This window comes from Solanum pennellii, chromosome 11, assembly GCF_001406875.1.
Source record: "Solanum pennellii chromosome 11, SPENNV200".
In the NCBI taxonomy this organism is placed as follows: Eukaryota; Viridiplantae; Streptophyta; class Magnoliopsida; order Solanales; family Solanaceae; genus Solanum; species Solanum pennellii.
This window is the reverse complement of record NC_028647.1, coordinates 61202617-61217829: the sequence shown is the minus strand read 5'-3', so window position 1 is coordinate 61217829 and position 15213 is coordinate 61202617. Positions and strand designations below refer to the sequence as shown.

The following is a 15213-nucleotide window of genomic DNA, read 5'->3' as shown; positions in this document are numbered from 1 at the left end:
AAGTGTAATCTTGAAGATTCTTAATTAGTATTAAATTGATTTTAATTTTAGTTTATGAGTTAAAATTTAATATGAATTTGTCAAATTTTAATAGTTTTTGTATAGATATTATGTTTTGATTAAAAAACAATTACGTTAATTAAATTCATAGATTACAAACTTAATACACTCATATCATCAAACTCTTGTCCTACCACCACAATCAATATTACATTCCTAAACAAACTTCATTTGATATGACTCATCGCAATTATAATATATTTTTGTTAGAAAAGAAATTCAACATTTTTTTTTATATTTTGTGGAATTGTATTGTTAAAATTGCATTTGAAAAATAAAAAAATTGATAAAAATAATATTATGACATTTGAGTGATGAGTAATATAAATTTTGAATGAGAAAGGGAGGGATAAACTATGGATCAAATAACTAAAATAATCAACTAAAACTAAAGCAAAGAAAGTTAATATAATTTCATGAGTAAAATAACCAAAATATGATATTGTATTCATTTCTTTTTTTCTTAACATGGGTTGTTATCCTTCCTTCTTTCTTTTGGATGAAAACTCCATTAAAAAAATTAAATTCAAACAAAGAAAATGAAACTGAATAGGCAATGAATATCACATCACTCAACATGCCAAAGCTCATAAATACATTTTTTTATTTTTATTGGGTTACGCTGGTTGTTATCAAAAAAAAAATTCAATACTTAATTACCTTTATATACAAATAACTCACATGAATCTGTATATGAAAATTCAATAAATTTGACCTACTATTGACAAAATATAATAATAATAATAGTAAAAAGAAAAACTCAGACAAAGAATTGTGCTAACAAAAAAATTATGTCAGAACGAAATGTGACTTACCCCATTTGTATTGGCACAACTCAAATTACAGTTCTATGCGATCGACACTGAAGCATCTCATCAATTGATTTTTCCTATAACAAAAAAAAAATCATCTCATAAGCTATTGACACAAAAATACAAATTTTATTTTTCATCAGAGATTAAAATCTTAAACATTAGTCAAACATCATAAACTATATTATAAGTAAGGAGTAAGAAACAAAATAAAAAATAACTTGAAATAACATGCACAATGCAGCATCCAAAAGAAAAATATTCCAATACTCTTTATCAAACTCATAATAAAATAGAATGTAAAAAGCAAAAAGAAATACATATATGAAATGAAAAGACAAGGATCATAGTGGGGAATGTAAAGAGACAACAGTTTCTTTAGAAGATTATTAATGAATAATTATCTTTTTAATGTATTTATTTCATGTAAAAATATATATTTTAAGTACAATATGATATGATTATTATTTAATATTTTGTTAATTAAATATTTTTATTTAATATAAAGGTAAAATGGTAATCTATCATTGTACTTTGATGCTTCCCACTTATAATAATATATGATAAATAACCTCTTTTTAATTAAGTAAATACTTTTAGTTATTTTGATCTCATGGGGTCCTAATTTCTTGAGAGGATATGATGACTATATAAATATAGGAGTAACATCTTTATTCTCACAATGACATGTAAAACTAGTATACTTTCATTCACAAAATATGGTCACATTTTGCTTCCAACTAATATCATTTTCAATAATAGCAAATCTCATATTTGTTATAGCAGCTAGAAATTATCCAACTAACATGTCTCCATCATTGCCCTTACCACCAAATGTTTGGACATTATTACGATACCATCTTCATCTATTATTCAATACACCATCTCTGTCATTATTACCATCAGTACTACCTCGTATACGTAAGTTACTTCCCTTAACAACACCGTTATTATCCTCATCATCACCACCACTACCTTTATACGTGCTCGAATCTTCACATTTGCAACCATTGATTCAACTACCTTCATCGCGTATCGTGCAACAAGTACCTTCTTATGATTTGGATATTTCTTTGTTGCAATACTTGATGGTGAAGTTGTTTCTTTTGAAAATTTTGTTGCTTTTTGTAGCCATTATTGATATATGTGATTGATTTTAGGACTCTATTTTCTTCTCTCTTCATCAAGTTGTAGGATTTTTTTCTTTGATGTTTCTAAATTTCGAAAGGAGTGAAGTGTAAATTCTAATTTACATGACCAAACATGGTATTCGATCTTCTACGATTTCCTAGCTCCAATAATAGACTAGAATTATATAGTTTTAGCTATACGTGTAGAATTACTAAAACAACAAGCATTAGTGCATTATCCATTGGCCAATGAAAATTATAGAGCTTTATAACTAACAATAGTATTATTCCAGCTCCAGATAAAAAAATAAATAAATTGTGTGTCAAATAAATGATACAATTGTAACATGTAACATACTCCATGAAGAGCACTTGATTTGTAATCTTAAGAAGCTGGGAGGAAGAACTTCTCAAAAGAGTTGCAACAATGTAACTGGAATTATTTATCAACAAAAAAAAAACTCCAAAGATTATGTGTATTAAAAAATTACATGAATTGTATTATTTCTAAAAATATATTTATTTACAAAAATACCTTCCACGGAAAAGACGTAGAAATTTTTTTAGGAGCAATTGTATCTTTGACCATGTTAATGCATGCTTTTCCTATGGTTGTTAGTCACCGACTGAGCTTATTGAATCGTAACTAACTTTCCCTCCAAATGCTATCCTTATGAAATGACTATTACAACCCTATACTTTGACATATAACATAGCAACTTTTTACATATAATGAAACAAAAATAAAGAATACATTTGGATAATTTATATACTAAAGTTTACCTAAACATATTACTGATTGTTTCATAAGAGGCCAATCATGAATAACAAACCAAAAGAAAATAAATGAGAAAGATAGAGCCACCAAAGTATCAATGAATCTTGATCTTCAAAAATTTCTTGTAAAAAGCAGCCCTTGTTAGTCTTCTCCTCTAATTTGGATGCTCAAATCACCCCTATATATAAACCAGTTGGAACATCTTAATTTACATCATATATCATCATGCAGGAAGTAGGTTTTCTTTCAATGTAGTTGGAGGAGGTACTTTAGGAGCAGTAGATTTTTCTGACTTGGAAAAGACAATGAGAATCTGCATCAAGACTAGAACCAAGACCAAGAAAACTGCACAAAATACAACTCCTCCCCAAGAGAATGGACACCATTCAAAAAACTTTATAGCACTCAAGAAAAGGAAACATGACCAACAGATAACAACCTGCATATCAACAAATAACTAGTTGTTAAACAGGAGAACAAATGGAACTAGCTATTTTATAAATTTGCTCCCTCCTCACCATTAAGGATTTCTTTGGTCTTCCAATATCTTGACATTCTTGGTCACCAAATGTACCCGTTGCAAGATGCCGGTCCAATAAAGCATCCTAACATATTGAGATAGAAGCATCAAGAGATATATAACAATTAACCAGAATAAGTGACGGCTGAGTGCTTTGTGACAGGTCGAAGCATCGAACTTTGTTAGATGTCCCACATTGGACCAGAGTATGGACTGTTATCTCCTTATATGGTCTTGGAAAATTCTTACCTCAACTCTCAAGAACTAGTTTTTGAGTTTTAGTTAGGCTCAAGTTTCATTTCCTTCACATAGTATCAGGTCAAACCTGTCCCCACTCTTCGTTTACTAGTGTTGGGTCCATGTTGTATTGTCCATGCACCAGATGTCTAGTCTTTGATCGGAAAAGGTGTGTTATATGTCCCACATTTGTTAAGCGTACAGGTTACTCTCTCCTTGTATGGTATTGAATAATACTCACATCAGGAGCCAACTTCAGAGATTAAGGTAGGCCTTAAATTTCTTTCTTCCCAAACTTCACGAGTGCTCACACACTCCCTAGTTTCGTTGTTTCCACTATGGAGCACCTAGTCCCCACCACCCCCAAAATCTTCTCAGAGAGTTTTAGAAAGATAAATGATCTAGGCATGGTATTCTTGACAAAGTTTCAAATTCTACAATAAATCAACTAAGCCTTAGTGTATCGAATTCTACCTTTACAACAAAAACATCTCTGCACCATTGTGCAATACCACTCTCATCTTCTGGTAATTCCTGTATCAAACGGCGTTCAAGACGCACATGAACCTACAAAGAGACGAGACAGATAAAATGTAAAATCATCATGAGCAGGAACCCAGCCATATGCCCACAAACTGCAATGCCATCTAATACTTGATGCCATGCTTACTCCTTTGCAAAACATAGTAGAAGTCATTCAACGAACCCCACTTTTACTAAGAATCCACCTAAAACTATAATTATATGTGAACACCGCAACATATCAACATTAAATAAAGAACTGATCCATTCATCTACCACTCAAGCCAGAAATTTGAAATTAGAAAATAGATACTTTTAAAGAACAGAACTATAGAAACTTGATAACTTTATGTTGATTGTGTAAATTAATTAGCATAATTTAGGAGACTTTGTTTTTCCTTAGCCTAGCTTTATTATGGCAATAAAATTTTTAAAATTGATTGTATTTCCTTAATCAGTTAGGATTCACTTGTATAAATAATTAAATACCCTTACTCGTGGGATGTAAAGACATATACTGAAATACAAAGAAGTTTTTTCTTCTTTCTCAAATCATACACTTAGAGCCTGTTTGGCTCAGCTTAAAAGCTGGTCAAACTGACTTAAAAGCTGGTTTTTGACTTATTTAGCTGTTTGGCAATACTCAAAATAACTTATTTTAAGTTAAAAAAAATTTATTTTAAGCCAAAAGTTAAAAGCTGGGGTAGGGGTGCTTTTTTTTATAGCTTATAAGCTGTTTTAAGTTGACCACATTTTTACCTTTTTGCCCTTAATATTTTTATATAATCTCCAAATTACCCACATAACCCTAACATCTCTTTCTTCCATTTTTCCCTTTTCACGTTTGGCATAGTTGCTGAACTTCTTCCTGTTCTTCCAATTTGAAGAGAAGATAAACCTTGAAGTAAGTTTTTTCGATTATTTTTTTATTAGCTTTCTTCCTTTTCTCTCAATTGATGCTGATAATATGTTGAAAAATTAAAATTTATATTCCTCTTATAAATAATTTGTGATAATAAAGAAATATGTGAATGATAGACAATTATAATTACCTATGGATGAAACTAAAATAAATCTTAAATCGTTCTTTGATCTATTCAAATTATATATCTTTAAAATCTATAATAAGTTTATATTCCTCTTATAAATAATTTGTGATGTGAAAGAAATATGTGAATGATAGCAAAATATAATTATTTATGGCGGTAAAATATAAATTAATTAACTTTTATTATGTTAAAAACTTTTAAGGGTATTTCAGACATTTTGATTTAAAAGCTTTTTATCAGCACTTATTTGCCAAACACATCAACAAATTTTTTTTAACTTCAGCACTTTTATCCAAACGCATAACTGCTTATTTTAAAAATAAGTTTCAGCACTTTCAAAAGTACTTTTTAAAGCTCCTTTTATTAAGCCCATCCAAATGGGCCCTTAGTTGAACTGTTTTATAAAAGAGAAAAGAAGATAGATAGGGAGAGAGGATAGAATGGAGAATGTAGAGATAATTAAGGAGATGGAAGAGAGGAAATCCTTTGCTTCAACAACTTTAGCCCATTGTCTGAACACTAGTGCCACATTTCGTTTGGTTCCTGTTTATTTTATACTAAGAACCAGTAATCCTTAAGGCAAATTTTTCATAAATCAAGAACTGCTCAATCCAATATATAATTAGAACAGAAAACTGAACTTCTTTTTTAGGGGACAGTGGATATTTTGAGCTTTTTCAGCTGAAAGTACAATTTTATCGGGTTACGTTTGCTTGTGAGATAGAGGTTCTTTAGTGGAGCTCTAGAATAGATACTGTTTCACCCTTGTGAGCATGTTGTATTACATAGTTTCTTGTATCTATTCAACTGAAGTTTCTTGTATCTATTCAACTGACATTCATAATTCAAAACAAACAAATACAAAGTTTATTTATTAGTCAGAAACAACAGAATAACTGCAGCCTCAGTTTTATGCAAGCACCAGTTGACTTAAGTGGGAACAAGGGACATCGAACAAAAAAAGATGTAACTATTGAAGTGTGTGACCATCTCACCTAAAGGCTTAAGCTGTTAGAGAGAAAACACTTTTATTTATTTAAATAGATAACTTACCAGCGCTTCGCACGGTAATCTATGACCTCAATAATATTATGAATGATCATTTTCTAATATCTGAATATCAGAAATCCTCATTAAGATTATGAATGATCATTTTATAATATCCGAATATCAGAAATTTGGTATCGTCACATATATTAAGAACATGAAAGGTTGTAAAATTCTTACTTTTTAGTGAATTTTATCTTTTACATATTTGCAACTATAATATTTGTTCTTTGGTATAATTGACTTCTCAATATTGAATGATTTTTCACAGATTTGGCAATTATCATTTTCTCTGTTGTTTGGTACATGTGCATGCAGAGTACACTTTCATTTATTCAATTATTTCTTTCAACAGACAGGCCCCTTCACATGCAGCCTGATTCTTTTCCAGTGGCCAAGCACGGTAGTGAGACTCGAACCAGGACCTTGAAGTGTGTGACTATCTCATCTAAAAGTTTAAACTCTTAGACAGAGAACACTTTTATTAATTTAATTATGTTTTAAACAGTAATGCTATCCAGATCTTAAGCAGTGAATAATGACACAACAACAAAATTTATACATGAGAAATCTTGTCAAAATATTTTGAAAACGATAATGTGTTATAAACACTTGTATTATAGTGAATGTCTATTATGTGGAGCTCTTTGGAGAAAAGTTAGAAATCCAACTTGTGACCAAGTCAGGTTTTCCCTATAAATAAAAGGATTTCCTTAAATCCACCTTCAAGAGAAATAATAAGTCTGCTCTCTTCTCCCTACTTTCTTCTTCTTATTGTTTTATATAGTTTCATGACATAACATTTTATTTAGTATGTTATCTATAGAACTAATAAATAAAAGTAATACTTTTGTAAGGTCTTAAGAAAATATAAAACAATAAAAATTAGTAAGAATTGGGTAGGTTGGGTTTTGACCCACATTTTAACCCATTTCAGCCCAAGTAATCTTGAGTGGGTCAATTACCCGTCCATTTATTAACTCGGCCCACTTTGACCCGCTCAAATTCAGCCCAATCCGCCCATTTGCCACCTCTAGTTTTGTGTATACTGACTATATACTAACAATATCAGTTCCGAAAAGTGAACAAGTACATAAGTATGAGCTTACCACAGAAGAACATCCCCTAAGCATTCTTAGCAATGTCGGTCGAGGCTTATCTTTAGGAATTGCAAGTGTTATATCATAGATTGCCGGAATAATGGAACGCAAATGGCTTACTGATGCAACAAAACCCTGAGGAGAAGAGAACACTATCAGATATTCGTTGACGGAAATTTTTTCTTTAATCATATGCAGAACAAAAGATACCATAAATAACTAGGCTACATGTAAACAATGTTGTGACTTTTAAGAATCATTCCTCTGAATGTTAAATCCAGGATGAGAAACTGTTATTGTCACCACATTTAAATCACATATAAGTTAGAAAGATTATGTCACCTTGGTTCGAGGAATCAAAACATTCCTTGGGATAGGTTTTCCTACAGAAACAGCATATTCTTGAGCTGCTAAAAGCTTTGTATGTGTGAAGCGAGTTCCTTCTACAAAAACAGCCAACCAAAAAGGTTGGTGGAAACCATTTAGCTCTCGGAATCCTGACTGCAGTAAAGACCGAAAGAAGAAATAAATGCAACAAACACAAGTAGAAGATCACAGACCAAACAGATAAAGGTAGAGTATGGTACCTTCAAGATGTTTTCATCCTTGTTCCAGCTTCTCTCAAGACTGATTAAACTAGAAAACCACATTGACCATCCTAAAACCTGCAAATCAATATTTCCTTTTCTGTTGAGCTAAGGAAGATGGATTAACGCATTCTCAGTCAAAAACAGTAATTTTTTTTCAAATGTTGTAGCACAATGATGAGTTGATAGCATTGACGTCATTTTATAAGATTTGTTAAGTGTATTGAGCATCATAGGCGAATTTTAACCCAGCCTCTTCTGGTATCATACACTTCAAAGTTAAGATTTGCAATATATTATGCATTCTGTTGGTTTTATTATGGACAACAATACTATGTTGACTACTTGCCTCTTGTTGTCTTTTTATCTAAATCCAGTAATTTCTTTTGTTAAAGTTACACGAACAGATGAACCCATAACTCCTTTGGTTTAATTATTGGCTCTTGAATGATTACGTTGTTTTTACCAATAGTATACGTTATACTACTTAATGCTTTTAAATTTTTTTTATATTATTAGGTGTCGAAGTCGAACAGAAATGTAATGTATATATAACTTATTCATTGAATATAATATAATCCCAAGTATAGATAACCCCTATCAATATCTAGGCCAACTATAATGTACATCATAATTGAAATAGGCTTAACCGATTTCAGAATCCCTGAAAAGATAAATTGGTTTCGAGAGGCTCAACCGTGATAGAATCATAGAATCTAATGCATCTGTAATTGCATTAAGTGTAAAACTAGATTGGCTTATGGAACCTCCACCTTAAGGATAGATAAGACGCAATTATAAATTGGTGTAAGGAACACTGTAAATTAAAGTAGGAATCGCACCATATTATTAGAACCAAAGCTTGAGTAATTGTGAGTTGAATTATGACCAAAAGAGTGTAGGTGAGGTTGACACCCTATCCTTACATTATTAGTTTGTGCTAATCAACCAATCACTCATTCAATCTCTTAAATGGTGCCATAGGAAAGAACAACCATGACTATTATGGTCTTCAGGAGATGGACAACTCTATCCACTGCTCTACACAAGGCTTTTGCTAGTGCCATGCAGGACACATCACCCAAGAAGCTGATTCTAGATAGTAGAGGAATATAAGATGCTGGCTTGATACTTGGATAAGTCACACCACTCTAAAAGAAGAATTTTATGACTTCTCTAGTTCTGGTAACAATACAGCCACTATCACAATGCACAGCAAGCTATGGCTGTGAGATTAGATTTAGAAAGAATTGATAAGATTGGATATTTTAAAGAATGACCCAATTGCAAGGAAAATGGAAGATATAAAAGACTTGATATGGTGATTCATTGAGATGGGCACCAACTAGAGCAGCCTATAGTAGCTATCTACATAGGGGACATCAGCTTCTTTGCAAAAGAAGAGCACCTCTCACAGTGGCTTGATGGAGATTGTAGAATATGAAGCTTTTTTCCAGTTTAAATTTCAGAAGTAGGGTTTGGCTACCTGTAACAGGTGTTAAAAGTGTGATGCTGAGGACGGTAATTATATGTCTATGTTTCGCCTGGTTGCTACTCGGCTTTAACGCGTATTCCTTAATCTGTGTGGTATTCAGTGGGTAATGCCTGAGCCACAAAAGAACTCTCTTGAGCTGGACAAGAATGCAAGCACAATAGACAGATCAGAAGGATATACCACATTGGCTTTTTTTGTGGTGTATCCCTTAGAGGATGTGAAAACCGATATTGGTTTCAATTTTTACACTTGCATGATTTCCTTGGTGATCTTCTGTTGAATAAAATCCAACTTACTTCAATCAATCGATCAATAACGCCTTAATCACAAAGTCCAACTTACTTAACAAAATAAAAAGAACATTATCTTTAGGAAAGCTAACAAAAACCTTCAGAAAACTGAGGAATCCATTACCCTACGTAGAAATTATAAAGTAATTGCCTTAAATGTATTAAGAAAAGAAAGGAAGCCGTAATTATGGCAAAACCTAGATGAAGGTGATAAGTTATAAACACAAGGTAGCAGAAACCATGCATGTCCTCTTTACACTGTTCACAGTTAATTGGTTTTATTCAAAATGGTGGAGAATATCTTTGTAAAGCAAATTAATTCTGCGCTCTTTAACCGAAGACTATAAGGCTCAGCATTATATAAAATGAAAGTTGCATTCATCTGCAAATCCGACTTAGCAACAACTGGTACCAGAGAGCATATAACAAAGTGAAGAATTCTGATGGTGTCAGAAACTTACTGGAAGATATGATAGGGACTTCTTTGCCAAAGCAATTGTGTATCCGAGACAACCTACTCGCTGTTTAGAACCATAGAGGAAAATATCAAAAGGTAGATCCTTCTGCTTCAATGGGGAATCAGAGTAAGTTTTCTTCCCAAAAGATAACATGAGAACAAAAGGAAGAGATTATAATGCTACTATTTTATATAAGAAAAGCATAGAAGTCATAAGTTATACACAAAGAAAAAAGAAACCATTCTAAACACAACTGAGTTCTCATTCTAACAATGTAGACTAAATGGAGGAACTGACATTTTGGGTTACTGGACCACTAGAGGTGATAAATGATGTATCAAAGATTTGATATCCAACTAGAGGTGGTAAATGACGTATCAAAGATTTGATATCCAAGGTTTTCTCAATTTAAGAAATGGATGCTTCTAGAAAGAGGGGATTTTATGCATCAAGAAAAAGCAACAATATGATGCTGCAAGAAAGAGAGAAACTAAAGCTGAAGTAGACAATCACCTGAGCTAGAACCCATCCAACAAGCCAGTCAATGTCACTTCTATGGTTGGAGATTATTAGTGCAGGCTCTTTTCCTGAAATCAGTTATTATCCAAGAACTCAATAAAGCTTAAACGGGAAAAATGAAGATACAGACAGCTTATCTCACAGAATAATTCAGATATCAAAGCTGATGGAATTTTCTTACCCAGTATCTCATAAGTTTCTTGGTCTGTGTACAGCTCAACCTAGCAGTAAGCACAAAATGCTACAGAGTTAGTCTTAAAAAACACAACAGAAATCAATATGGTGAATGTTTTTTCATGCGACCCTTTCCTTACATAATCAGGGACTTCTTCTACCAGAAAACAAATTTTATTTGTATTCCACATGCATAACTAAAAGATAACTCTGCTTCCGCGTAGATGGCCCAGCTCATAAAATAGTACTTAAGAGGAACGGGATGAACTTCTCTTTTCCTTCCTGCTATGACTAATTAATTTTAATAGATTATCAATTAAAACTCATTCTGGACTACTTCTCAGTGCCAAAAATATAACTATACAGAAGGAATAAATTTCTTAGTCACTTTCATCAGTTGGAGCCATTTCCAACAAAAATTGTTCAACAAACACCTGAAAAAGTATCATAACAGTTTCACTCCCCCTCTTTCTGTACCATCTCCTTACATCTTTCTTTTTTAATTTGCCATGTAGGTATGCTTATTATCTTGGGCTCTGGACATGTTTCATAAGTTAAACTGGTATTGCTGCTGGGTATATTACAACAAGATTCACTAGGGTAAATTATAATTATGAGTTTGGTAAAGGAGGTGGCTGAGGCAACACAGCTCAGTTTGTGGGCGGGGAGGGTTATCAACCAAATCTATGAGTACTCTCCTTGCTGGTTTTGATATTGGCTTTATATGGATGTAATATGCAGGCAGGTCTAGAGTATATTCATATTGGTGATCTCTACTTTCATTGAATAATTGGCTCCAATAGCTTCAATGATAAAGATTTCTGTAAACATCCATCAGATATACAATTTCTCCTTTTCTCGACCTTCTTACAGCACTTGATACTTTCTATGGATAATTCATTTATTAAGCAAAGCGATTATTTCATTGATAACAACTAATGGAAATATTGTGGAGAAGAACTCCCCTGCAGTGAAAAGTACCTGGCTATAGTTAACAAAATGATTTTCTATGTCATAAATACGTGACGCCTTTTTAAAAGTGTAAATATATTTATAACCAATTAAAGGGGATATCAAAAACAAATTGACAAACAACTAGAGAAATGCATTGCGGAAACAAATAACTCCTCCCGCTCCCCCCCTCCTCTACTTGAGCAACATTCTGCTACAACCAAAAAGAGAGTTTGTTGATATACAACTAAAGAAGCACAATGTTGTGGGGAAAAACTTCCTTGTATTGAACAATCCTGTTATAGTTAAAAACAAAATGCTTTTCTATGTAACGTACATGATTTTTCTTTTGGATAGCAAAAGTAATTTGTTGAAGTTTTCGGTTATATTGTAAAATAAAGCCAAGGGTAAGTGTCAGGATTTTGAAGCTCCCAAGATTTATTCTTGTCTAACCACCCAATTTTCTTTCTTTTTTTCTTTTAACAACAAACTAATTGAACTCCTCAAAGGGTAGCAACCATCTGTTCCATAAGTTTTCTTAGTATTGGCTTTCAAATTGAGGGTATTTATATAAAAAAAAATATCATTTGCTAATACAACCATGTTCACTGAGCAGCAATTACTTCCCATCCTTATGGATTTTCCTTGTTTTACTGTTTATGTTTACCTCTTTCATTATTCTTCTTCCTCTTTTAAAACACCCATACTTTGTCCAAAAGCATATATTCAATAACAAAGAGGCCAGACAAGATTGGTCTGCCATCTAGAGGTGAAAAATCGATGACTTTTGGAAGTAATATTCACAACCATTTGCTAAAGATCAGACAAAAAAACTTCTACATCATATGTTTCCCCACAGCCAAAATGACGTCAGGTGACATGTTATCACTCCCTAAGAATCTGGAAGGATCTCAGGCGAATTGCATTTTGGGACATAAGATATAAGGCTTTTTCCTCGCACTATGTCTTTGGGACGTGGAGTATAAGAGCAACAGAGCGACATCTATCACACAGAAGCAAAATACAGAACAAAAGAAGCTATACAAAGTCCATTGCCAGTGATTTCCCTGCTTTGCTACTAGAAGTATCTAACTAGAAGTCCGAAGATAGAGCTATATCTCTATTTGGAACCAAATGGTTATCGAGTAGATTAACTACTCTTGCTTTTTTGAGAAGCCTGAATACTACCAATGGATAACTTTATAGGAGTATGGACAAGCCTACCAAAGCCAAATAATAGATTACCCTGATACAACTCCCCACTAAAACAGTCTTGTCAAAGAAAGGGGGAAAAGGTTATAAGCATTTGATAGCTGAAATGTACATTTGCTGCACTAACATGTTCAATATAAATACTCCAGGGTTTACAATTGCTTGACTAAACAGCACCCTCCAACATTTTTGGGATGAAGTAGAACACTCTCACCGACTCTACAGGGACAACTGGACTGCCATCACTCTTTACAAAAATTGTAAATAAGACCACTAGCTTGTTTACAAAAATGATTTTTGTTTGTTTTTATGGAACTTTTTGCCCACTTATGTACTTCTCATTGTATTTAAGATGAACATCAGTTGAACTGCAAGAAAAGAAGAGAAGTACTTGAAAAAAAACTTATGCTCCTTTTCTTCAGGAGTTGAGAATTCTCAAAATCCTTACTTAAGGTTGTGGTACTTCAGATGGGAAAACTAAGTTATCACAATTTTGTGGAAGCACATTTAAGTTATCACCAAGAGCATTATGGTTCTAAATTCCAGAGACATATTTGGAAACAAGAAAAATAGTAACTTAAATAATGACTCTAGCACAAAATGCATAAATGTAATCAATCAAATTTATCAACAGTCCTCAAGCACCTTAACATTTGCCCACCAGTCGAAAAGCCATACGATTTCCAACCATAACAATTCTGCAACTTCTTTGTTTATCCTTCTGAATATGTTTTTTGAAAAGGGTCGAACTAGAATGAAGAGAACTACCTGAAAGTAAAAGCATCTGAGAAAATCATTTGAGTGCATTTCTATATCAAATGTGATCATGTAAGAAAAGGAAGACACAAGCGAACAGCAAAATAAGCTAACATAAAACACAATGGTTCTACAATTGTTATTGTCCATTCAGTAGACTTTGATAATACTCATGAATATTAGAGTGGAAAAATAGGCAACAAATAAATTGGAAGTGGTTTAGGCATGTATCTTAAGAACAGAACAAAATGAAACAAAAAGTTAAAGATTGTGGCGGATCAATGGCATATCATCAAACAGATTATACTCACTTCCCATATCCATCAAGATATCAAAGGATTCTCTTCATCCCAAACACTGTTCCAAGAACATTTTCTAAGATTTTTTAGTTAATCCCATACATTGATTCACTGATTTTCCGGAAACTACACAACAACCCAGCAGATCCACTATGCAAAATCAAATATCACTCCCTCCATTTCAATGTATTTGTTTTAATTACCCTTTTCAGTCCGTATCAAAAAGAACATCTCTTTCCTTTTTTAGGCAACTCTTTAATTTCAACTTTCCACCTAACATATTTAATTCCAAAAAATTAAACGACATTTTGGAACATTCTACTTATCTTCAATTTAAACCCACAAGATTCAATAGACTTTCTTAAACTTCGTGTCAAGTCAAAATCAGACAAACAAATTGAAACGAGAGCGTGCAGTTTTCAACCACAATATGGACAAAAACTTACAAATACAGACTAGTAGAATAATCAAAAATTAAGAAAACCAAATTTCAATAGACCAATGTCAAGAGTTTCTTTACTTCCTTAAACTTCGTGTCAAATCAAAATCAAACAAGGGCGCGTACAGTTTTCAACAACAACAACATACCCACTATAGACAAAAACTCACACCTACAGACAAGTAGAATAATCAACAATTAAAATAACCAACATACCTACAGACCAATGTGGGCATAAAAGGAACAATTCAAATAAACAATGCTGAAGCCATAACATTACATGAAACAACCCAAAAAAAACGCAAAATAGACAAACCCAAGAACAACAAAATACATAACAGATATGCCACGAATAACAAAAGCAACATGAGATCTAATCCAAAAAAAAAAAAATTAAAAAAATTGTTAGAACAAGGATGAAATGGGCATACCTGAATAAAGTTGATAATAAGGCCGGATAGAAGGAAGATAAGACCAATAGGAAGAATAATGGCAGCGGCGATTGCCATATTTGCTTAGAAATTAGCAAAATTAGCATTTAGCCACATCCAAAAATGATGGATTCAAGAGACATGTTGAGGGATGTATAATTGACCGTTTATATGAATCAACCATGTGAAAGCCAACTAAAATTTAAATAAGTAAATAAGAAAATAAAAATATTAAATTAGTTGAATCAATACATTTCGAATATAAAATGGTTATATTAAAAAAAAATAAGTAAATCTTTTTCGGGAGTTTTCATACTTTAAGTATCAGTTGTTTTTGTCCACATAAA

The 15213-nt window shown here is 32.5% G+C and overlaps 1 protein-coding gene and 2 long non-coding RNA genes across 8 annotated transcripts; 2 read left to right on the top strand and 1 right to left on the bottom strand.

Moving 5' to 3' along the window:
- The first annotated feature begins 1565 nt into the window (after window positions 1-1565).
- LOC114074681 lies at window positions 1566-3304 on the top strand. The gene is made up of 2 exons (XR_003575021.1): window positions 1566-1793; window positions 3012-3304. It is a non-coding gene; the product is annotated as an uncharacterized LOC114074681 (long non-coding RNA).
- On the bottom strand, window positions 2480-15056 carry LOC107003295 (1-acyl-sn-glycerol-3-phosphate acyltransferase PLS1-like). 6 transcript variants are annotated; one of them, XM_027912657.1, is made up of 12 exons: window positions 14867-15056; window positions 13587-13725; window positions 10786-10825; window positions 10599-10672; window positions 10089-10190; window positions 7843-7920; window positions 7598-7756; window positions 7265-7390; window positions 4012-4104; window positions 3299-3385; window positions 3049-3219; window positions 2480-2958 (listed from the first exon to the last, which is right to left on the bottom strand). In XM_027912657.1, the coding sequence occupies exons 1-12, from the start codon at window positions 14971-14973 to the stop codon at window positions 2953-2955; spliced, it is 1182 nt and encodes a 393-aa protein (XP_027768458.1). In that variant the 5' UTR covers window positions 14974-15056; the 3' UTR covers window positions 2480-2952. The 6 variants fall into 6 exon arrangements, with proteins under 6 accessions (XP_027768458.1, XP_027768457.1, XP_027768459.1 ...); XM_027912656.1 differs by having other exon boundaries at window positions 2480-3219; window positions 14867-15055; XM_027912658.1 differs by having other exon boundaries at window positions 2480-3219; window positions 10089-10148; window positions 14867-15054.
- On the top strand, window positions 4818-6671 carry LOC114074682. Its single transcript, XR_003575022.1, has 2 exons — window positions 4818-4963; window positions 6511-6671. It is a non-coding gene; the product is annotated as an uncharacterized LOC114074682 (long non-coding RNA).
- Window positions 15057-15213: the final 157 nt, after the last annotated feature.

Bases quoted from the DNA above. Each gene is read 5' to 3' on its own strand.
- LOC107003295 (XM_027912656.1), bottom strand. From the start codon at position 14,973: ATGCTAATTTTGCTAATTTCTAAGCAAATATGGCAATCGCCGCTGCCA. The intron at 10,191-10,598 runs GTGATTGTCTAC...CCATTGAAGCAG, and splicing joins TTGGATGGGTTCTAGCTCAG to AAGGATCTACCTTTTGATAT. The intron at 3,386-4,011 runs GTAGAATTCGAT...TCAATATGTTAG, and splicing joins GAGATGTTTTTGTTGTAAAG to GATGCTTTATTGGACCGGCA.